Source organism: Grampus griseus (genome assembly GCF_964374135.1).
Source record: "Grampus griseus genome assembly, chromosome: 4".
Classification (NCBI taxonomy): Eukaryota; Metazoa; Chordata; class Mammalia; order Artiodactyla; family Delphinidae; genus Grampus; species Grampus griseus.
In genome coordinates, this window is record NC_138997.1 from 12734355 (window position 1) to 12760727 (window position 26373).

General features: G+C 37.1%; 1 protein-coding gene across 1 annotated transcript in view; it reads right to left on the reverse strand.

The window, feature by feature from the left end:
- Positions 1-25818, reverse strand: part of HPGDS (hematopoietic prostaglandin D synthase) — a gene marked incomplete at both ends in the record, with an annotated part of 28577 nt that extends 2759 nt beyond the window's left edge. Inside the window, 4 exons of the mRNA XM_082653665.1 lie at positions 8701-8799; positions 13556-13665; positions 18944-19036; positions 25686-25818. Coding sequence (XP_082509791.1) covers positions 8701-8799; positions 13556-13665; positions 18944-19036; positions 25686-25818 — 435 coding nt within the window. The remainder of the gene's footprint in view (positions 1-8700; positions 8800-13555; positions 13666-18943; positions 19037-25685) is intronic.
- Between the last annotated feature and the right edge of the window lie 555 nt (positions 25819-26373).

A 26373-nucleotide genomic window follows, 5' to 3' on the forward strand; every position in this document is an offset into this window, starting at 1 on the left:
TCCAAGTTTGGGAAATGTAACCTACCAGATACATAAAAATACAAATAGCAACCTAGACAAAATAAGGCAGCAGAGGAACATGCTCCAGACAAAGGAACAAGATAAAACCCTAGAAGAACTAAATGAATGGAGATAAGCAATCTACCCAAGAAAGAGTTCAGAGTAATGATCATAAAGAAGATCAATGAACTCAGAAGGAGAATTGATGCACAGAGAAGTTAGAAGTTTTTAACAAAGAGTTTGAATATAAAGAACAACCAAACAGAGATGAAGAATACAGTAACTAAAATGAACACACTAGAAGGAATAAACGTAGACTAAATGATAACAGAGGAATGGATCAATGAGGTGGAAGACTGAGTAGTGGAAATCACTGATGCTGAACAGAAAAAAGAATGAAGAAAAATGAGGACAGTTTAAGAGACCTCTGGGAAAACATCAAGTACACTAATATTCACATTATAGGGGTCCCAGAAGGAAAAGATAGAGAAAAGGGGGCTGAGAACATATTTGAAAACATAGTAGCTGAAAAATTCCCTAATCTGGGAAAGGAAACAGTTACCAAGTCCAGAAAGCACAGAGAGTACCATACAGGATGTGTGTTCTCAAAGAGGAACACACGAAGAGACGTTGTATTTAAAATTACAAAAAGTAAGGATAAAGAAAATATTAAAAGCAGCAAAGAGAAAGTGAAGAGTAACATACGAGGAAACACCCATAAGGCTGTCAGATGATTTTTCAGCAGAAACTCTGCAGGCCAGAAGGGAGGGGCACATTATATATAAATCCCCTATATATATATATAGTGATAAAAGGGGAAAACCTATAACCAAGAATATTCTCCCTAGCAAGCTCTCATTCCGATTTGATGGAGAGATCAAAAGCTTTACGGACAAGCAAAAGCTAAAAGAGTTTAGCCCCTCAAACGAGCTTTACAACAAATTTTAGTAAATTCTCTAGGCAAAAAAGATAAGGACACAACTAGAAACAGGAAAATTACAAAATGAAAAAGCTCACTGGTTTCAAACATACAATGAATGTAGGAAATCATCCACACACAAAGCTAGTAGGAATGTTAAAAGACAAATGTAGTGGGGACTTCCCTGGGATTCCAGTGGTTAAGACTCTGCCTTCCAATGCAGGAGGTGCAGGTTTGATCCCTGGTAGGGGAACTAAGATCCCACATGCTGTGGGGTGTGGCCAAAAAAAAAACTGAAAAAAAAAAAAAAGACAAAAGTAGTAAAATCATCAATGTCCACAAAAAGCAGTTGAGGGATACACAAAACACCTAGATGCAAAATATGATATCAAAAACAGTAATCATGAGGGAAGAAGAGTACAATTGCAGTGTTGTTAAAATGCATTTGAAATTAAGAGATCACAGCTTAAAACAATCATAAATATATACAGAGAGAGAGACTGCTATATAAAAACCTCATGGTAATCACAAACAAAAAATCTATAATAGAAAAGAAAAATGGAATCCAAACATAACACTAAAGATGGTAATCAAATCACAAGAGAAAAGAAAAAGGGAAGAAAGACCTACCAAAACAATTGATAAAATGGCAATGGGAACATACATATCAGTAATTACCTTAAATGTAAATAGACTAAATACTCCAACCAAAAGATACAGAGTTGCTGAATGGATCCAAAAACAAGACTCATATATATGCTGCCTGCAAGAGACTCACTTCAGATCTAAAGACACACAGACTGAAAGTGTGGGGATGGCAAAAGATATTCCATGCAAATGGAAATCAAAAGAAAGCCAGAGTAGCAATAGTTATATCAGACTTTAAAATAAAGACTTACGGGCTTCCCTGGTGGCGCAGTGGTTGAGAGTCCGCCTGCCAATGCAGGGGACACAGGTTCATGCCCTGGTCCGGGAAGATCCCACATGCCGCGGAGCGCCTGGACCCGTGAGCCATGGCTGCTGAGCCTGCGCGTCCGGAGCCTGTGCTCCACAACGGGAGAGGCCACAGCGATGAGAGGCCCGCGTACAGCAAAAAATTAAAAAAATTAAAAAAATAAAGACTGTTACAAGAGACAAAGGACAGTACATATTGATCAAGGGATCAAGCCAATAAGAAGATATAACAATTGTAACTATATATGCACCATGCACCCAACATAGGAGCACCTAAATACATAAGGCAAATATTAACAGACATAAAAGGAGAAATTGATATTTATAGAGCATTCCATTCAAAAGCAGCAGAATACACATTTTTTTCAAGTGCATATGAAACATTCTCCAGGATAGAACACATGCTAGACCACAAAACAAGCCTTGGTAAGTTTAAGAAAATTGAAATCATATCAAGCATCTTTCTGACCACAATGCTATGAGGCTAGAAATCAACTAGAAGAAAAAAAATGCAAAAAAACACAAACGTGGAGGCTAAACGATATGCTACTAAACAACTAATGGATCACTGAGGAAATCAAAAAATACCTAGAGATATATGAAAACAAAAGCACGACAATCCAAAACCTATGGGATGCAGAAAAAGCAGTTCTAAGAAGATTATAGTGATACAAGCTTACCTCAGAAAACAAGAAAAATCTCAACCTAAATTTGAACCTAAAAGAGATAGAGAAAAGAACAAACAAAACCCAAAGTTAGTAGAAGGAAAAAAATCAGATAAAGATCAGAGCAGAGATAAATGAAATAGAGACCAAAAAAATTAGAAAAGATCAATGAAACTAAGCCAGTTCTTTGAAAGATAAAACTGATAAAACTTTAGCCAGATTTATCAACAAAAAAAGGAAGAGGGCCCAAATCAATAAAATCAGAAATGAAAAAGAAGCTACAGCCAACATCACAGATATACAAAGGATTATAAGAGACCATTACAAACAACTATATGCAAATAAAATGGACAACCTAGAAGAAATGGACAAATTCTTACAAAGGTACAATCTCCCAAGACTAAACCAGGAAGAAGTAGAAAATATGAACAGACCAATTACCAGTACTGATATATGATATTTGTTTTTCTCTTTCTGACTTACTTCACTCTGTATGACAGATATACACATATATGTGGAATCTAGAAAAATGGTATAGATGACCTTAATTGCCAAGCAGAAATAGAGACACAAAGAACAAATCTATGGATACCAAGGGGGAAAGGAGTGGGGTGGGAGGAATTGGAAGATTAGGATTGACACATATATGCTATTGATACTATGTATAAAATAGACTACTGATGGGAACATAATGTATAGCACAGGGAACTCTACTTAATAAACTGAAGTGTCCTAAATGGAGGGGATATATGTATATGTATGGCTGATTCATTTTGCTGTGCAGTAGAAGCTAACACAACATTGTAAAGCAACTATGCTCCAATAAAAATTAATTTAAAATTTTACCAGTACTGAAACTGAATCAGTAATTTAAAAACTCCTAAGAAACAAAAGTCCAGGACCAGATGGCTTCACAGATGAATTCTACCAAAAATTTAGAGAAGAGTTAAAATCTATCCTTCTCAAACTATTCCAAAAATTTCTTGAGGAAGGAACACTTCTGAACTCATTCTATGATGCCAACATCACCCCTATACCAAAACCAGACAAATATACTACAAAAAGAGATAATTACAGGCTAATATCACTGATGAACATAGATGCAAAAATCCTCAACAAAATACTAGCAAAATACCAGAGATGCAAGGATTTTTCAGTATCCACAAATCAATCATCAGTGTGATACACCACATTAACAAATTGAAGAATAAAAACCATATAATCATTTCAATAGATGTAGAAAAAGTTTTTGACAAAACTCGACATCCATTTATGATAAAAACTCTCCAGAAAGTGGGCATAGAGGGAACCTACCTCAACATAATAAAGGCCACATATGACAAACCCACAGCTAACATCATACTCAATGGGGAAAACCTGAAAGCATTTCTTCTAAGATCAGGAGCAAGACAAGGATGCCCACTCTTGCCACTTTTATTCAACATAGTTTAGGAAGTCCTAGTCACAGCAATGAGATAAGCAAAAGAAATTAAAAGGAATACAAATTGGAAAGGAAGAAGTAAAGCTGTCACTGTTTGCAGATGACATGACACTCTACATAGAAATTCCTAAAGTCTCCACCAGAAAATACTAAAGCTCATCAATAAATTTGGTAAAGTTGCAGGATACAAAATTATTATACAGAAATCTGTTGCATTTATATACACTGAGTTATCAGAAAGAGAAATTAGGGAAACAGTCCCCTTTACCATCACATCAAAAAGAATAAAATACCTAGGAATAAACATACCTAAGGAGGTAAAAGACCTGTACTTGGAAAACTGTAAGACAGTGATGAAAGAAATTGAAGATGACAAAAACAGATGGAAAGATATACTGTATTCTTGGATGGAAGAATTAATATTGTTACAATGACCATATTACCCAAGGCAATCTACAGATTCAATAAAACCTCTATCAAAATACCAAGGCATTTTTCACAGAATTAGAACAATAATTTTTAAATTTGTATGGAAACACAAAAGACCCTGGATAGCTAAAACTATCTTGAGAAAGAAGAACAGAGCTGGAGGAATCACACGCTCTGGCTTTAGACTATAGTGCAAAGCTGCAGTAATCAAAACAGTATGGTACTGGCACAAAAACAGACACATTGATCAATGGAACAGAATAGAGAGCCCATAAACAAACCCACGCACTTATGGCCAATTAATCTATAACAAAGGAGGCAAGAATATACAATAGAGAAAAGACAGTCACTTCAACAAGTGGGTCTGGGAAAACTGGACAGCTACATGTAAAAGAATGAAATTAAAATATTCTTTAACACCATGTACAAAAATAAATTCAAAATGTATTAAAGACATAAATGTAAGACCAGAAACCATAAGACTCCTAGAGGAAAACACAGAATAATACAGTTAGACATAAATCATAGCAATATCTTTTGGATCTGTCTCCTAAAGCAGAGGAAATAAAAGCAAAGTTAAAATATGGGACCTAATTAAAAGCTTTTTGCACAGCAAAGGAAACTATTGACAAAATGAAAAGAACCTACTGAATGGGAGAAAATATTTGCAAATGACATGACTGATAAGGGGTTAATATCCAATGTATATAAACAGTTCATACAATTTAATAACAAAAAGACAATTAAAAAATGGGCAGAAGAACTGAATAGACATTTTTCCAAAGAGGACATGGAGATGGCCAACAGGCACATGAAAACATGCCCAACATCGCTAAGTATCAGGGAAATGCAAATCAAAACCACAATGAGATTATCACCTCACACCTGTCAAAATGGCTATCATCAAAAAGAACACAAATAACAAATGTTGGCGAGGATGTGGAGAAAAGGGAAAAGGGAACCCTCCTACACTGTTGGTGGGAATGTAAATTGGAGCAATCACTGTGGAAAACAGTAGGGAGGTTTGTCAAAAAACTAAAAATAGAACTACCATATGACCCAGCAATTCCCCTCCTGGGTACGTATCTGGAAAAGATGAAAGCTCATCTGAAAAGATACATTCACCCCAATGTTCATACCAGCATTATTTGCAATTGCCAAGATAGGGAAGCAACCGAAGCAACCTATCCATCAACTGATGAATGGATAAAGAAGATGTGGTATACATATAAATGGAATACTACTTGGCCATAAAAAATGAAATTTTGCCATTTGCAGCAACATGGATGGACTTGGAGTATATTATGCTAAGTGAAATAAGTCTGACTGAGAAAGACAAATACTGTATGATATCACTTATATGCAGAATCTAAAAAATAGCACAGACTAGTGAATATAACAAAAAAGAAGCACACTCACAGATATAGAGAACAAACTAGTGGTTATCAGTGGGAAGAGGGAAGGGGGAGGGGCAATATAGGAGTAGGTGATTAAGAGATAAAAAGTATTATGTATAAAATAAGCTATAATGATATATTGTACACCATGAGGAATATAACGAATAATTTATAATAACTAAATGGAGTATAATCTTTAAAATTTTGAATCACTATATTGTACACCAGTGACATATAATATTGTACATCAACTATACTTCAATTAAAAACAAAAAAAATCATAAAGTGATAAAGGTGATACAGACAAAGTAGAGTGATGAGAGGGATTCTCAAGGGATCAGGGAGAGAAGTCCTTTAAGAGGTGACATTTAAGCTAAGGCTTGAATGATGAAAAAAAGATCCAGACATGCAGTGATTTGGGGATTAAACATTTCAGGCAGAAGGAGGAGCAAGTGTAAAGGCTCTTAGGTGGGAGTATGACTTGTGTCCGAGGAAAAAACAAAAACACCAGAGTGTTTGGGACACTTTGAGGAAGGGAGAGAGCACTAAGAGATGGGGTTAGGAGATAGGTTGCAAAGGAATTTTAATAAAAAGCAGAAGGAAAAGATATTTTACATTCTTAGAAATTGTTCAGTCAATAAGGGCAGAGAAAGGAACATAAAAGATACGGCAAGTTTGCTTCTCTGTCTCCTCAGGACTCAGCAGACAGTGATTAAAATAAGTCACAAGAGCATGTCAAAAAGCAGTATCTCGTCTCCTAGAATGGAGTCTCCTTGAAAGCAGGGACCCCAGCTTACCACAGCTTCTAAATCAGATTTAGATTTGATTTTTCTCTTGGCAAGACTACTTCATAGGTGGCAGTGCACTCCTCTGTCAGTAGGCCCGTAATGTCTGGTTCTCTCCTTTTTTGTGATATTAACAATTGTTGATAGTCAATGCTTAGATCCATTGATTCATCATGGGTTGGAAAATGGTGATGATTTATTTTAAACTCTCCTTGTTTGTTTATTTGTTTATTTATTTATTTATTTATTCATTGGCTACGCTGGGTCTCCGTGTGGCACTTGGGCTTTCTCCATTTGCGGCGAGCAGGAGCTACTCTAGGTTGTGGTACACAGGCTTTAGTAGTTGCAGCACGCGGGCTCAGTAGTTGCAGCACGAGGGCCCCAGAGCACGTGGGCTCAGTAGTTGCGGTGCACAGGCTCCAGTAGTTGTGGAGCACTGCATGGGCTTAGTTGCTTTGCGACATGTGGGATTTTCCCAGATCAGGGATCAGACCTGTATCCCCTGCATTGGCAGGCAGATTCTTAACCACTGGACCACCAGGGAAGTCCTCTTTCCTTACTTATTAACTAGAATACCTTTATGTAGGCAGACTTTGTCCATCCATTTTTTTTTATCTTGAGGTATAATTGGCATAGGAATGGCACGATAAATGCTTATTCAAACCCCTCAACTTTTTTGTTTTTAACAGTTTTCGGAATACAGACAGTCTCTGGCTTATGATGGTTCAGCTTACAATTTTTTGACTTTACCATGGTGCAAAAGTGACACATGTTCAGTAGAAACTGCACTTTGAATTTTGAAGTTTGATCTTTTCCCAGGTTAGTGATATGCTGTATGGTACTCTCTCATGATGCTGGGCAGTGGCAGTGAACCACATAATCAGGAGGGTAAACGACTAATACACTTACAATCATTCTGTACCCATACAACCATTCTGTCTTTTACTTTCACTACAATATTCAATAAATTACGTGAGATATTCAACACTTTATTATAAAGGCTTTGTGTTAGATTATTTTGCCCAAAACTGTTGGCTAATGTAAGTGTTCTGAGCAAATTTAATGTGGGCTAGGCTAAGCTATGATACTTAGTAGGTTAGGTGTATTTTTTGACTTACGATATTTTCAATTTACGATAGATTTATTGGGACATAATCCCATCATAAGTCAATGAAAATTTGTAATAATTTGGCTCCATAACATCTTCTAAAAGTCACCAATGAAGCTTTGTTTGGTTTTGAGGTGTGTGTGTGTGTGTATTTGGTGATGGTGGTTGTCATAAACTCATGGATTCATTCATTTTGATTTGTTTCAATCCATTGCAGTTAATATTCTTATTGTGGCTTGAATTTTCTCATCTTTGGCCAGTGAGAGCTTCTACAAGTTGACTGCTAAGTCATTCTGACACAACTCTGGTGTTGTGTGTGGGGGGCGGGGGTTGTGATAATTTATTTGGTTCTATTATGTCAAAGTATTCCCGGCTCATATTTTACGTTTCCTGTCCCAAACTGAGAATGAGCTATTTCTCCAAGAAGTTCTGGTTACTTTTAGTATTTAGAGACCAGAATCTGGGTCCAAGGGGTGGCCAGAACAACTAGACTGGTAATTTTTTCGAGAAAAAGAGACACAAAATGCTTGTTGTCTTTACCTTAAGAAAAAGTACATCGTGAACTGAAACTGGTGTACAATAATTATTTTTTTGTCCCGAGAAAATATCTATAATGAGATGTATAGTCAAATCACTGTGTTTTTAAAAATGACAATGTTTCTTAAGATAGTGTTTCACTAATAGAGTCCACAGGTACTTCTCCACATACCCTGTGCACCAATTTGACACAAGTTCATTTGTTTCACTTTGCTTTAGTTTGTCAGTGATAGCTTTTTAAAATGTTTTTGTTGTTGTTATATAATTATATAAAATATTTTAGTTCATGTTTCCAAAGTTAACTCCACTGAAAAAGTTTTATTCAGAGAAGTTTAGCTTTTGTCCCTGCTCTCTAACCTACTCCCTCCCTATGAGTAACACTTTTTTCAATACATTTTTATAAAGTTTTTGGTTTATCCATATATGTATATGCTTGTATTTTTTTAAGATGTAAAACATACTCACAGAGTTACCAATAAACCACTCTTTTTCCCCTAAGTATGTGTCTAAATCTTGCAGAAGATGAGATGCATCACATGTGAGTAGCTCCTTAAACATCTGATCCTAAGAGAGGGAGAAAAAAGATTCCTTTAAGCATAATAAGAAGAAAAACAAATGAGTTGAAGAGGAAGTAGATTTTTCCATCTTCTTTCTCCCACATGAGTTCAAAAAGGAAGTAGCTACCTGTTATTGGTGGTTGTTGCTTGCTTGTTTGTTTTTTTAAATGAATGGCATGGAGATTCAGGTCTGATTTTCTATAGATCTTATTCTTCCCTTTATTACTCATGGATTAAAAAATAAATATTGTCATCAGTTCTTATTGTTTCTTTGGATATAATGACTTAATATTTCATCAGTAAAATCTTTTCATGGTTTTTTATCTTAATTTTTGTTAATGAAAATTATTCCATTATGTTTTTACATTTCTAAAATTCCCTACCTTTTTTAGGCTCACTCCCTTTAAAGTGAAATAATTTAACTAAAGGTAAAGAAATTAATTTATTTTGTAAATAAAATTTATTTTGTAAGACTATTATTAATAAAATATTATTATTTTGTAAGATTCCTCCAGTTTAGCAGTCTTTCATCTCACAGTTACACTTAACAGGAAGTAATCCATAATAAATAGTAGTGTTCCTGGGCAGATTTCCTCTGTTTGGCTTGACATTGTACCTTAGGGTGAGATTTCTCTGCCTTGACTATCATCTGTAAAATGAATCCAAGGTGCCCCCTTTTGATATAATATGTAAGATATTATTACAAACCAAATAATATCCTTGGGAAAAAATAACAGATATATCCATTTAAAAAAATTATCTTTGTGTTTTTACTTGAATCTTTGAAGACCAAATAATTTATTCATGGCCTCTTTCTTGGTAAGAGGTATTTATTTGTTTATATACAAAAATCAGGCTGGTTTGTATTGTGGATGTGAAATGTAAGCCAAACTCAAAATATTATAAAATATACATATATCATTAATATTCACAAATGAATGAATATTATAAAATCTGTAATAAAATCAGCCTCTATTAAGATAAGTCAAATAGTGGATCAATCTCACCAATTTACTGATTTACTTCCTGTTACTATTATGACTTAGCTGGGTAATATAGATTATTATAACATAATGCCTTATATTTGTAGGGCCCAGTTTGCAAAAGCATCATTACAGATTTACGTAGGTTTGCCACATTTCAGGTACTGAAGGTTGGGAAGTTTGTCATTATTTTGACTTTACATGCTTTCCACGGTTCTATACCACCTTTGTACATAAGGTTCTCTCTCTATGGTTAATATATTCATAGTTCTAAATAAAATAGTGTGAATCCTTCAGCCCCTTCCACAGAATCTGTGAGCTAAGAGGCAATGGGCCCAGAAACACGTGACATTTCCCATAGCTTAGCTTAGATCAGCATCAGTTGGGGAGGTAATAGCCAGCTTGGCTGTCCTAGAATAGCTAGAAACAGGAGGGAGTTAAATGCAACAGGATGTAGATGCTGTACAGCTTTCCAAAAACTCCTGTGCGTTCACCTGGGTGATTCTGCTACTTTTTCTACTGTGCATTTCCACAGCTTAAGGTACACCAATGCTTTGTATATGCAGTGCCAGATAAAAATCTTATCTCTGTGCTCTTGAGTTCCTTAGCCCAGGTTCTCTTTATGTGTTTGGTGAGAATCATATCAGTCTAATGAAATGTAAATTGCTAAACAGCATAACCATTAGTATTTAAGAGTCATTTTAAAGAATACTCACCAAAATAACCTAAAGAAGATAAAATTTTCTTACATAGCCTTTTCTGATAAACCCTAGATAGCCATTCCTATACTTGGTGGACTCAGAAATTTCCTCCCACCTCCCCCAGAGAGTTATAAGGAAGGAGATTTTTGCACATTGAAAAGTCATTGCTATTGTATTCTATCAAATGACATTTAGAGGATTTAGGGAGGTTTGCATATTTCTCCAAAGCACCATTTTAAAATCCACACTGCCCAAAACATTTAGGTTTGGAAATGGGCCACTGCTGTTCCCTCAGTCCTGCTGATCCATCACCCTCCCCCCCCAACCCCCTGCCCTGTTCTTCAGATGAGGAAACTGAAACAGATGCATTGAATAACCACAGAAACACTAGTGATAAATTCAAGGATTATCAGTGTGACCAATGCTCAGAGACATATTTTGCCTTTAAATTAATTTTTTTTAATTTTAAATTGGAAATGGAATTTTTAGCATGAAACATTTATAATTATGTGTACTCCATAGATTTTTAAAGAACATAAAAGAAGAGGACTATTTTCACTGTTCATCCATCTTTACTGTATCAATATTCTGCTTTTGAAAATTTTATCTGACCACAAGGTGGCAGCAATGCAGCCCACTACGGAGAGACTAAGTAATGAGATGCAAAAGAACTGTGTATTTTTCATTGTATTCTGGCCAGGTCCTGCTTATTAATCAGATAGTCTAGCTATTCGCAATTATTTCTGCAACATGTTGTCCCTTCATATGATTTATTCATGAACTTCGAATATGTCCTGTGAATTTGTTTTTCTGAGGTTTTACGTAGGTAGCACGTAAGAGCATTGTTATTCTAATACAAAGGTAGAGTTCCCCTTATCATAAATGTTCAAAGAACATTTTCCTTTGGGAGAAAAGGAGAATGGAAAAATAGAGAAGTAGAGAAGGGCAAGCCCACATGGAACAAAAACCTTTATATACTTTTTTCTAAATTGAGAATTATGCATCTACTTGTCTCTGCATTTATAAGGATATGTGAAATATAGATGTCATGTCTGACAAATAAAAGGAAAAACAATGAGCACTGAATTATATGAAAACACTATAATAACTAATATTTAGTGAATACTTTCCACCTAGCCATAGGTACTTATGCTACCATTTAATCCTCCCAACATACTTTGAAGCAGATTCTATGATATCCCTACTTTACAGACATAGAATGTGAAAATTTGATAGGGAGTTAACTGACAACTGGTAAAAAGAGAATCAGGATTCAAGCCTGGCAGTCTGACTCCAGAGCCCAAATGTATTTCTATCCTCAAAGATGAGTTTTTATTTAAGACTTTGTTCTGGTTAGTCAGGTATCTGTATATATACATATATGTGTGTGTCTCCCCACACACCTTACATTTATGTCAAGGAATCGGTAAATGTGAATACTTTTATGTTCCAAATATCTCTATTTAAATCAGAGGGTCCTAATTAAACAAAAAGTATTTAGAATAAATATGCTTAAGTAAGTTGATAAGACTGCCATTTGTTCTGTGCTGTAGCTTTTGGATACAGGCCTTAAGCCATAACATGTGCATAAATACTCCTGCACAGCTGTTTTGAATGGCTGCTACCACTGTGGCATTACATCCAGTGGTTAAGAACATGGAGTCCGAGCCAGAGTGTCTGGGATTTGAATTCCTTGTGTACCACTTACCAGCTAAGTAACCTTAGGTAAGTTATTTACACTACATGAACCTCAATTTCTTCATCTGGAAAATGAGGATAACAACAGTTTCCAAAATTTTACATGAAGAAGTCTTGAGGATAAGAGATACGAATACTGGAGATGTGTCCCAAGTAAACAAGGGAGTAAATAAAAACAGAGTACGTCATCCAGGAAACAGGACTCCAGCTCAAGAGAAAGACGTTCCTGGGATGGCAGTGAAGGAAAGTCCAATGATGACAGCTGTGCAAAATCCTAGACAGCTCTACAAAGGAGAATGGAAATCTCTGGCTCGATAGCTCCAAGAAAATAATGGAAACAGTAGATTATCTGATATCATTGACTTTTGTGAAAAATTGCATTGGCAGGCCATTGGATAGTGTGGGAAGGTTCAGCAATAAAAGTAAAAAAGAATTAAGCAAATGAAAAAAAGACAATTACTAATTTGAGGAGGAAAGTGAGAAAGGAAATATAATCAAAGTATACCACAATGCACAGTTTTGTACAATATCTGCATAGTCATACTAATGTAATGACTGAATGTAGATTTCACCACAATTTTTTTTTTTTTTTTTTTTTTGTGGTACGCGGGCTTCTCACTGTTGCGGCCTCTCCCGTTGCGGAGCACAGGCTCTGGACGTGCAGGCTCAGCGGCCATGGTGCCACGGGCCCAGCCACTCCGTGGCATGTGAGATCTTCCCAGACCGGGGCGCGAACCCGTGTCCCCTGCATTGGCAGGCGGACTCTCAACCACTGCGCCACTAGGGAAGCCCCCTCACCACAAAATTTTAATATTATATTAGGAGTTTGGGGGAAGGGAAGCAAAGAGAATGACTATGTAAGAGATAAATTCTAATTACTATAATAAGTCTATCAGAACTATCTAGGGCTTCCCTGGTGGCACAGTGGTTGAGAGTCCGCCTGCCGATGCAGGGGACACGGGTTCGCGCCCCGGTCCGGGAAGATCCCACATGCCACGGAGAGGCTGGGTCCATGCGCCATGGCCGCTGAGCCTGCGCTCCGCAACGGGAGAGGCCACAACAGGGAGAGGCCCAAACTGTCTAAAATTTGTGAATCAAAGAAAGCCATATTTACATATCCTATAGAAAATATGGAGATATATAAATCCTAAAGAAACAGCTAAAAGTGTTAAAATGAGGGTTGCATCTGAGGAAGGGTTAATATGAAGAGGTAAGGCTGGGAATCACTGTAGTAATTTGTTTTAAACTTTTTAATATAATTTGATATTTTAAAACTAGATGTATGTCTTACTTTGATAAAAAGGAACTTTGAAAAGCACCTAACATAATGTTTGGCAAGTGCATATGATTAATAGCAGTAACAGCAAACTGATCACATTACTTTTATATCTTGTTTTCTCTCTGCCCAAGGAAAACGAGACATGAAATCATCCAATGTGTCCACGACTGCATCAACTTGACATTGTTGCAATTCTGTTTTTCCAGCCAAATCTATGGAATAGAGACAGGCCATTTTATGCCCAAGAATATGCTCAATTTATTTTACTATAGTAAAACTTTTTAAAAAATAGGCAATATATTAATATGGTTCAAAAATTCAAAACAATATAAAACAGTGTCCAGTGAATACTAACTTCCACCTCTGACCCATTCACTTCATTTTGCTTCCTTACCTACCTACCATATTGGTAACCATTTTCATTCATTTATTTTGTATTCTTCCATTGTTTCTTAATGAAAATAAGAATCGGTATCCCACTCAAAACGCACCTCCCCCATATATCCTAGAGGTCTTTTCTTACAAGTCCCTTAAGGGCATCCTTGCTCTTTTTTCAGGTACATGGGATTCCTTTAAGTGGAAGTGCCACAATTTATTTAACTAGCCTCAACTGATTAGGTTTGTTTCCAGTCTTTTGCTAGTGCAAGTGATACTACAATAAATAACCTGTACATACATTATCATTTATCTTGTAGAAAGAATTACTGTTACATGTGCAGATACTTTTTTGTCAGGAGCATTTGTTTGTTTCCTGGGAACTATAAGTTTAAAATAATAGAAGTGTTGTTTTTTTTCTTTACTGCCATTCGCTGACCATCATTTTGCTAAGGAATCATTCTAAAATGATTCAGTGTAGAAGCATTCTAAAATAGGTTGCATTTCAGCCAAGGGAACTGTCAACAAAATGAAAAGACAATCTACTGAATGGGAGAAAATATTTGCAAATGATATGACCGATAAGGGATTAATATCCAATGTATACAAACAGCTCATACAACTCAACATCTAAAGGACAAATAATCTAACTAAAAACTGGTTTGAAGAACTGAATAGATATTCTTCCAAAGAGGACATGCAGATGGCCAACAGGCACATGAAAAGATGCTCAACATCACTAGTCATCAGGGAAATGCAAATCAAAACCACAATGAGATATCACCTCACACCTGTCAAAATGGCTATCATCAAAAAGGACACAAGTAACAAATGTTGGCAAGGATGTGGAGAAAAAGAAAAAGGGAACCCTCCTACACTGTTGGTGGGAATGTAAATTGGAGCAGCCACTGTGGAAAACAGTAGGGAAGTTTGTCAAAAAACTAAAAATAGAACTACCATATGACCCAGCAATTCCCCTCCTGGGTACATATCTGGAAAAGATGAAAGCTCATCTGAAAAGATACATTCACCCCAATGTTCATACCAGCATTATTTGCAATTGCCAAGATAAGGAAGCAACCTAAGTGTCTATCAACAGATGAATGGATAAAGAAGATATGGTATATATATATATGTATATATATATATATATATATATACACACACACACACAATGGAATATTACTCAGCCATAAAAAACAATGAAAGAATATTTGCCATTTGCAGCAACATGGATAGAATTAGAGGGTATTATGCTAAGTGAAATAAGTCAGACAGAGGAAGACAAATACTGTATGATATCACTTATATGTGGAATCTAAAAAGTACAATAAACTAGTGAATATAACAAAAAAGAAGCAGACTCACAGATATAGAGAACAAACTAGTGGTTACCAGTGGGGTAGGGGATTAAGAGGTACAAACTATTATGTATAACATAAGCTACAAGGATATATTGCACAACACAGGGAATATAGCCAATATTTTATTATAACTGTGAATGGAGTGTAACTTTAAAAATTGTGAATCACTATATTGTACGCCTATAACTTGTAACTTTAATAAAAAATAAAAATATAAAATAGGTTGCTTTTGTACAAATGTATGAATTTACTAAAAATCAAGGAACTGTATATACTGACAATGGTGAACTGTATGTAAATCACACCATAAAGCTATTAAAAGTGAAAGAAAATGCCTTAGTAATTAGCGTTCTTCTGTAAGCTATCTATATTTTCACGTGTGTGATGCTCAAAGACTGATTCTTCTTTCTGACCTTGAGAAATCCCTCTGAATTGTATCATAAGGTCTCTTCACTCATTTTCATCCCTACTTTGACTTTCACACTCAAGGCTTCAGCTGTCAATTTTATACAGATGACTCATTCAACATGTTTAGTCCCAAATTCCAGAGCCATATTCTCAGCTTCCTTTTTTTTTTTTTTGCGGTACGCGGGCCTCTCACTGTTGCGGCCTCTCCCGTTGCAGAGCACAGGCTGCGGACGCGCAGGCTCAGCAGCCATGGCTCACGGGCCCAGCTGCTCCGCAGCATGTGGGGTCTTCCCAGACTGGGGCTCGAACCCGCGTCCCCTGCATCGGCAGGCAGACTCTCAACCACTGTGCCACCAGGGAAGCCCTCTCAGCTTCCTTTGGGATAGTTCTCTATGTATCCTTTGGGGTCGGCCGCAACTGGGGCTACAGCAGTGAACAAAGGAGATCAATTCCTTGCCTGCATGGCACTTACGGCTAACTGGGGAAGACAGACAATGGAAAGGATACTGCAAGTTAAGGAACTTTTTCTTTTAAGAAGAGGACGAGGAAGAGGATAAGGCCAAGGAGCTATGGGAATAAGGAGCTATGTCCAGGTGTCGTCTGCCTGGCCCTTACTCTCCTGCTCAAATAGACTTCCCTCCACGTGCCAGTATGTCTTCTAACCCTAGGATGATTCTGTCTTCACAAACTTTCTCATATTTCCCAAATAGGCACCCCTGCAGTCATGCCAAACAAAGTATGGCCAGAATAATCTTCCTAAGCTCATAGCCATGGTTATGTTGCTTTTCCAGATAAAAATTTAAAGTTGAAGTCAGACAGAGAAAGACAAACACTGTGTGATCTCACTCATATTGGAATCTTTAAAAATTACTGCTAATAACTAACTCAAAGATACAGAGAACAGATGGTTACCAGAGGCAGGAGCAGGGGTAGGGGCAGTAAAATGGGTGGAAGTGGTCAAAAGATACAAACTTCCAGTTAGAAGATAAATACGCCCTGGCGATGTAATGTACAGCATGGTGAGTATAGCTAAGAATACCATCTATTTGAAAGTGGCTAAGAGAGTAGTTCTTAAAAGTTCTCATCACAAGGAAAAAAATCTGTAACTATGTGAGGTGATGGATGTTAACTAGATTTACTGTGTGATCATTTAGCAATATATACATGTACTGAATCATTATGTCATACACCTGAAACTAATGTAATGTTATATGTGAATTATATCTCAATTTAAAAACAACTCTACAGGGGCTTCCCTGGTGGCGCAGTAGTTGAGAGTCCGCCTGCCGATGCAGGGGACACGGGTTCGTGTCCTAGTCCAGGAGTATCCCACATGCCGCGGAGCAGCTGGGCTCGTGAGCCATGGCCGCTGAGCCTGCGCGTCCGGAGCCTGTGCTCTGCAACGGGAGAGGCCGCAACGGTAAGAGGCCCGTGTACCGCAAAAAAAAACCCAAAAAACTCTACAATTGTTTAAGGGATGACATTAATACTCTGGCTCTTTCTTACCAGAATCTATCTTTCCATCCCTTTCTCTTTCTGCTTCTGCTCCACCCAGCAAATTTTGAAGTTCTTTTCTTTTTCTCCTGCCATTTTTTCTGTCTGGAATGTTCTAGTCCAGAGATTCTCTAAGTGAGTTCCATGGACCAGCTGCATAAGCATCATCTGGGAAATTGGTAAGAATGCAAATTTCCCACCCTAGGCCTATTGAATCACAATCTCTGGAGACAAGGCTGAACAATCTGTTTTAATGAACCTCCAAGTGATCCTTATGCACATAAAATTGGAGAAACACTGCTTAAGTCCACATATTTCTCTTGAAATTCTAGGTATCTTTTCAGGCTCAACTCAAATGTCATTTCCACTTCAAAGTCAAATTTCTATAGTCAGAAGTCATCTCCATCTCTTATATTTAGCTATCTATCTGTTTATTTATTAATTTATTTGGCTCTGCTGTGTCTTAGCATATGGGATCTTTTTTTTTTTTGGTTGCTGCATGTGAATTCTTAGTTGTGGCATGTGGGATCTAGTTCCCTGACCAGGGATCGAACCCAGGCCCCCTGTACTGGGAGTGCAGAGGCTTAGCCACTGGACCACAAAGGAAGTCCCTCCATCTCTTAAACTTCCAAAAAATTTTGTTGGCTGAAATGTGTTAGTGTAACACAAATTTTTGTATTTTTAACATACATACATTACTTTGGTCCAAAAATGAAGGTCTAGTAATTATGGCCCATTTTATTGGTAAGATAACCATGTCTCGGGCTTCCTGGGTGGCGCAGTGGTTGAGAATCTGCCTGCCAATGCAGGGGACACGGGTTCGAGCCCTCGTCTGGGAAGATCCCACATGCCGCTGAGCAACTGGGCCCATGAGCCACAACTACTGAGCCTGCGCATCTGGAGCCTCTGCTCCGCAACAGGAGAGGCCGCGACAGTGAGAGGCCCGCACACCGCGATGAAGAGTAGCCCCTGCTCGCCGCAACCAGAGAAAGCCCTCGCACAGAAACGAAGACCCAATGCAGCCAAATAAATTAATTAATTAATTAAACGAATTAAAAAAAAAAAAAGATAACCATGTCTCTACAGCTTGGATCATAGTGGTTTTGGGGGTAGCAAAGAGGGTGTCAGTGTCAGGAGTGGGACATGCTGATTCTGCAGATTATTTATAAAGAAAGGGTCTTTAAAAGAAGCCAAATGTAGCCTTTCACTCAAAAAGAGTGTTATGAGAGTGTGAGGGGAGAGAGAAGACAGCAGAGCATAAGATGGGGAAAGGCACCAGGCAAAGATGAGAACTAAGTTTCCCTTATTACTCCTCATCTCATCACGTTAGCGCATGCACTAAATAAACAATCCAGTAGCCAACTACCCACTCAGGAGGCCTCAGATGGCACTTTATGGAGGCAAAGAAGACTCCCCTTCTATTTTTTTTAGCATGATTAGGATGAAAGACATTGGGTACATGATTTTAATAGTATGAGTCATTTCAGCCTCCCTATGCCACACGTATTTCCCATTAATTAATCTTCTCTGATAACCTGTGATATGCATGCTAGCAAAAGTTTGGGTTCAGACACATCTGTCTAATTTTTCAGCTAAATTCCAATAAGGGATTGAGGACAAGGAAGTATGGGGCAGGAGAGACTGCAGGCAGTATAAAATTAATTGTCTAGGGAACTCGGGAAATTAAACTGGTAGAGATGGTATATTTATACTTCTCTGGCACTGAATCCCATTCTCCCTTGCACTATATTTTAATCCCATTCAGTAATAACGTTACTTAATGAATATTGAATATATGCCATGTTTTTTTTTCAGTTATCAAAAACTGTACACACAATAAATATATTACCTGTATTTTTGGTCAGATATCTTGCTATTGCTAGGCTCTGGTGAAGGTTCAATCCATCGACTTCCAAAATGGGAATTTTGCCAAATGGAAGAGCTTAAAATAAAATGAGCAAAGAATCAACTTCCAGAACAAAAGTTATAATACTTCCATTTTACTGATAATTGTGGAAATAAAACATGATAGTAACGTTACAGAATTCTTGAATATTAATTCTAGAAGGGACATTAGGCATCCTCTAGTGGAATCTTTACATTTTACAAGTTTAAAAAAAGAGAGTTGTTAGAAAAAGAAACAGACCCACAGACATAGAGAACAAATGAGTGGCTACAAGTGGAGAGAGGGAAGAGGGGAGGGACAAGATAGATGTGGGGGAGTAAGAGGTACAAACTATTAGGTATAAAATAAGCTACAAGGATATATTGTACAACATGGGGAATACAGCCAATATTTTATAATAACTATGAATGGAGTATAACCTTTAAAAATTGTGCATCACTATACTGTACATCTGCAACTTATATAATATTGAACAGCGACTATACCCCAATTTTTTTAGAAAAGGGGAAAAGAAGAGTTGTTAGAAGAGCTGCTATAGACTTAGTGACAGAACTGGGTCTAAACCCCAAGTTTACAGTGATACTATCGATATATATTATATATTATCTCACATACTTACTATATAATTTTTTTTAACTTTTAAAGCCTTATTAAATTTTCAGTCCTCAGAGATTACATTAATTATTCTTTAAAACCATAGTCTGAGGAATATGAAGAGTTTGATATTGAGTTATGATAAGGAACTTAGCCAAATTCTTATTGATCATTTGAAGTATATAGTAAGCGACAAGCATATTTGTACAAATATAGGACAGATTCATAGCAGGTGTATTAATATTTATCTGTAAATCCTACTTTGTTTTCTTATCTAAACCTATTATATTTTTGTCAGAGAATAATTTATTATTCTTCATTATAGAAAAATTCTAAGTTGAAGATAAATAAAAATAATTCTACCACACAATGATAAATATTTTAATTGCTTTCCCATATATATATCAAAACAAAATCATAATATATATGTTTGTAAACCACTTTTTTAAATTTGATAATACCTTTTAAAATCTTTCTAAATCAATAAAACATCATTTTTTAAAGCATACATTTTGCCATATGAATTAATCACAATTTTCCCAACCAGTGCCTTAGGTTGGGACATATAATTATTTTGGAAAGAGGGAAAAGAATAAAGTGCCACTCATAATCCCATGACTGTAACACAACTACTAGAATCAACCTTCAAGCGTCTTTCGTTTGCACTGAATAAGTACAAGATGAACTACAGTTCACATCAGGAATAAAAACATCTTTGAACACTTACCTAATAAGTGTGCCAAGTACTATTCCAGGTGTTTGAGATACTGCAGTGAGCAAAACAAAGTCCCAAGTAAAACTGATACAAACTGTGATGCCTTATTTGAAGCAAAGTATGTAATCAAGAGGGAATTAACATGCCTGACATTTTGAGGGGTGCTTCCTTTTGTGCTAGGCATTGTACTAAATATTTAACATGCCCATTCAGTCTTCTGGTACTTAAAACAACCCTATGAAGTAGGTATTAACTACCATCTCATTTTATAAATGAGGAAATGAGATGAAGAGAGGTTATAGAAATAGTCCAGATCACACACCTGATGGAGGTGAGAGCCAAGTGAGAGGTGAAATCCAGTTGGAACTCTTACTTAGCTGTTTTCTAGTTCTAAGAGCCATGTTTTTGAAAGACATTAAAAATCAGAGCAAGCCCAGAGGATAGTATCCAAGTTAGAGAGAGTCTGAAAATCACATGATATGAGGATTGGCTGAAGAACTTCTACCACTCTTCACTGAAGAGGACAGAACAAATGAAGTGGAACATAAAAACCATCTCCAACATGGCATAGCTATCAAATGGAAAAATAATCTTACTTATTTGGACTATCTCTAAAATGCAGAATGAGAACCAAGAAGAAAATTTTAAAGGGCATATTTTAATTAATTCATTAATTTTTGGGTGGTGGGCTGCGTTAGGTCTTCGTTGCTGCGCGCGGGATTTTCCCTGGTTGCGGCGAGCGGGGGCTACTCTTCGTTGCGGTGCGCGGGCTTCTCATTGCAGTGGCTTCTCTTGTTGCAGAGCACGGACTCCGTAGTTGTGGCTCGCGGGCTCTAGAGCGCAGGCTCAGTAGTTGTGGCGCAAGGGTTTAGTTGCCCCGCGGCATGTGGGATCTTGCCGGATCAGGGCTCGAACCCGTGTCCCCTGCATTGGCGGGCAGATTCTTAACCACTGCACCACCAGGGAAGTCCTAAAGGGCATATTTTAACTCAAGATGAAGAATAATTCTGTTACCTTTGGAGCTATTACAATGGAATGTGTTTTCTTATGAGGTGGTAAGCTTTCAGCTACTGGAAGCATTTTAGCCAAGCTTGGAATAATTGCCAACAATTGGAATATGGGCTGCATCTAACAAGAAGCAATTTAAGAAGACAAATGCTAAGTCCTTTATTTGGTTCCAGAAAAAAAGAATTTCATGGGGTTGGAGTTGTAACTTAACAGGAGCACCTGTCAAAAAGCTTTAAGAGATTTAGTGGTGCTGAATGCACGGCCTCAGTATGATATGGCTGCCAACATAGCTACTGTGATCTTGGTAAAATGTCTTAGAAAAATGTCTACACTTGTGCCAGGAGTGATGGTCCCATTCTGCTCTGTGCTGTTCCTATGCTTGCAGGCACAGGCACTACACGTAAATTAGCAGACAGAGTCTAACAGAAGCTTGTTCTACTTGGGTGGTGAGCAAACCCAAACCAGGGGAAATAAATGGAACACTCCAGGAAGAGAAGAGAGTTGTCCTTTGAACCTAGATGTGATGGCGGATCTCAGACAGTCCATAGGAAATAGTACCTAAATCAAGAAGTAGAGTCAGGGGTGGGAAGGGTGGACTGAATTTCACAATAATGATCAGAGAAACGATCAAGGAAGCTCCAAAAGTTGACATCTAAATAGAGATACAGGTAATGAGTTACCTAGGGACTCAATTCTGAATTCAGCCAAAGACCTTCCTTATCTTCAGAGTTTTCATTAAACTGACTATACTGCAATGTCTTTTTCTCTATGATGTCTTAAATTTACTAAATGTCTTATAATAACTGGATGTGAGAGAAAAAATAATTGGTTCTCCATGGATTAAAATGGTAAGTCCAAGACCAATGTATGAAAGCCACATGGAGGTAATTTCAATTTTGTATAAGGAAGATTCTTTTAAGTTTTCCTCCCTCTTCTTTCTATTCTCCCTTTCCAGAATTTCATGGAGATGTTGGACCTCCTAAACTGGTTCATTCTCAATTTTCCTTATCTTTTTTCTCTTATTTTTCGTTTTTTTCCTATTGTGCTTTCTGGGGGATTTACTTAGTTTTCATCATTTTATTGATTTCTTTGTATCCGACATTCATTTCCAAGAACTTTTTGTCTCCGTACATCCCTTTAAGATTGTATAGAATATCTTCTCTTTTCTCTGAGGATTTTATATTTTTGAACTTGTTTTCTTGCTATACCATCTTGACATCTCCAGAGGTGTTTGGTTTTAGGTCTGTTTTATATTAGAGAGTTTTCACAAATATGGGTTAACTTTTGACTTGCCATTACTATTTAAAAGGGCAAAGAGGTAAAAGTTCACTGGAACCTCAGTGTGCATAGGAGGGGCTTGCCCACAGATTGGGCTAGGCAAATTCACTGAGGGATCCCCATCTGTTCAGTATCTGTTAGACATTTTTCTTAGACTGATCAGCTTCCCCAGAGAGAATTCCTCCCATTTCCTGTGTGAGGGATATTAGTCTGATTGCCATTGATTGTAGAGCAGGGGAAAGGGCTGTTGGTCCCACCATCTAGTTTCTAGACTTCCACTGAATGCCATGTTTACTGTAGCATTGTGTCCGAGACATGCCTGGTGTCCTAGAATCCTCTGGTCCATCCTCTTGAAAGTAATCTCTATGCTTCTTCCAGGGAGAGAGAGGGAACTTGTGGTCATACTGCTTCTTCATATTTTTCCAGGCAACCCTGTATCAGCTCAGCTCTTAAAGTTATCTTTTGCAACCAATTCCTGACCCTCTGGAGGATCTCTGGGGTGATTTAGCTTGGCTTCTCCTCCTCCAGGTTTATATTTGAGCATCATTGGCCTTAAAGGTAAGTCACCTTACCATTCTTTGACTGGTTTTCTAGCTTCCAGAATTTTGTGCTATCATATTCAAGGTTGATTTCTTTGTCCTTGGGGTGGTGGTGACTTTTTTTTAAGTACTTTAATGTTATTAAAGGAGAGATTAAACACATGTGTACAGTCTACCAGGTTTGACCAGGAAGAAAATTTTAATAGAAATATCCAATGATATTCTAGATTATAGCAGAGGGGATGGTCATAGTGAGTTTCAAACACCAGAGAGCATCCCTAAATTGGACAGGAGACGATACCAGATACAATTTGTAATAGAAACTGCTTTTCAATATCTATTCTTTGCTTTTTTTCTCAAAGTAATAAAATCCTGGATTTTTAGCTGGGCAAATGGTTGTCCACAATAAAGTCAACGTTCCCCAGCTTCCTTCGTAGTAATGCATGACCACGTGACTAATTTCTTGCCAAACAGATATAACTGATGTGATGTGTGCAACTTCCTGGTCAGGCTGTTAAAAGGAAGAGGTGTGTTCTCTTCCCTCTTCTGCACTTTCTGTGAGTTGGAATATGGAAGGACGGTGAACTATTCACACTGTGTCAATAAGAACCCACTACGGGTGCAGATGAACAGAAATGAAAGAGCCTCATCATTGACAACATCATGGGGCAGAACTGCTATACTAACTTGGGCTTTTATGCAAAAGAAATAAATTTTTCTCCTCTTTAAGCCATTTTTGTGTTGGGTGTATGTTAAAGCATTTGAAACTGTAGCTTAACCATCATTAACTTTAAGATCCCTTTCAATTCTAAGAATATGTGAAAACATTAAGAAAATGCAGTACTTCCATTTTTAATAACAATGAAAAGTTAAGGTAGAATAGGGTATAAAGAATACAAAGAACTTATATCTAAAAACTAAAAGGCAGAATTTGTTATATGTAATACCTCCACAACTTGCTATTCATCTTGACTTATTTAATGGATAAATTTAATATTCACCTATTTTATGTCCACAGAAGCTCATGTACAAATTCTGATATCAGAAGAAATGCTTGGATATTAAAGGTAAAGTTTCAGAAGAACAGGAAATAAGATATTCTATCCCATCGGAGAAGAGTTCTCTGGTAAGAAAAGGAGTAATTACAGGGGCAATGACTTCAGAGAAACTCATGCTTCCAAAAGGCAAGTGGCAATACTTATTGTGAATACGTCAATTATCATGGTATTATTTTTGTTGGCATTATCTAGTGCAAATAACTTGGGCTATAGTATTAGATGGACCTGTGTTTGAAAATCAGCTGTACCTTGCTAGGGCTGTGAACTTGGAAAAAATACCTAAACTCTGTGTGCTTCCAACTATAAAATTAATAGTTAATCCAACTATAAAATAGAAACAATTATATATCCCGTCTTGACGTGTTAGAGAAATTAAATGAAATAGGGTCTGCAGACTATCCAGTTCTGATAGCCTACAAATGCTATATAGTTGTTTTCTTCAGCTTCATCTTTATCTGAAATTTTAATAATCTAGCGTAAAAATATAAATTTTAGACACTTAATATTTAGTATTTCCAGGGAACATGGCAAGCATCTAGAGGATGACTTACAACTTAACTGAAAACCACACACTTTTGTTTGTTTAATAATATTTCTAATTCTTCCTCACTGTCCTGAGTGCTAAGAAGCATGTTTTCATTGTGTTACCCGCCCAATTTGTAAATTTGCTCTTTCCTCTGATCAGACAGACCCCAGTTTTGTTCACGTACCCACCCCTCTCTCATACGGTCACAAAGCCTCATGAAAACTGCTTCCATCCCCTACTTCAGAGGTGGACTAGATGATTCTAAGGTTCCTCCCACTCCCTTTGCCAATGATTGGTTCAGAAATGGACACGTGACCCAATCTGAGCCAGTGAAACATGAGAGGTTTGCTGAGGTCTCCTGGAAAGTTTTTCCTCATTCTTCTGGGAACACTTAAGGAAGCAGTGCTTTCTCCTCTAGCCTCTCAAAATTGCTTTTCAACACTGCGAGGCTGGAATTGCAGCAAACATATTGCTACCAGCTTCATGATTTAGCCAACACACTGAGGAGGAAAAATGGATAAAGCCATCCTTTGAAACCTGGCCTACTTCTGGATTTTCCGTTATGTGGTACAATTCATTTCCTTGTTATTTAAGCCATCTGAGTTTTGTTTTCTGTTACAGCAGCTTATCTTATCTATCATCCAAATGTTAGTGATATCTGAGCAAGCCCAGGCTAGTCCAATGGTCAAAAGTTTGACTTCAGTATTTCCTCCATTTCAGCTCTTCTGATAAAGCTTCATGTTGTGTTATTTTTATATGCCCCCTCTGTCAGTTTTGTGTTTTCACCTCAATAGGAAATTTTCTGGGTCACAGAGCATTTATTTAACTTGCCTGAACTGCTGCTTCTCAGTGTAAAGCTCCATGAGATTTAAAAACCTTTCTATTTTCCTTTCCCTGAGGAAAGACAAAAGGTTCTGGAAACATTTTCTCTACATACATTTCCATGAACTACATTTGTGCTACTTACTTGACTTGACTTCAGGCCAATCAGATTGTTCTATTCTGTGGTCTTCATACTTTATGTCCAAATATGCAAATATATAACGAATAATTTCTGCTCTCCCCCTCATATTAAAATAAGTGAGTTTGTAGTTTGGCATGGTGCGATTCTGGAAGGAGAAAAATAGAGGAATTATTTTAACAGCCCTCTAGAGATGTTTCAACGTTTTTCTTGGAGGACTTTTCGAAAACTTTTTGGCATCCTCTGAGATAACCAGAGATATTAGAAGATATTTCAAAACCAGAATTATAAATCACTACCCCAATAACATATGGAGAAAACTTGATAGAAATAAAATCTTGACTCTCTTTAAGAACTAGATGGAATATTCCAGTGAAATAATCAAATTCAAGTTTTATTTGTAAAAAGACATCGGAGTAATAGGGTATCTATATACCAAACTTCAGAGAATGGAGTCAAAAACTTTGCATTTTAAGAATTTTTTGTCCTGCCTTTAGACACATAATGAATGGTGTCGACATTTGGTTTGTTGTTTGCTTTGGTGACACAGCTGAGTTTGTGAGGACAGCTGGGTAAGGATTGCAAGAGCAGGGTACACACACAAGGCACGTAAAACCAGCCATGTCAACCTGTCATCTCCTCTCTTCCCTCCCCTGTTGCTTTTCCCTCAGAGAATCAAAAAGACTTGAGGAAA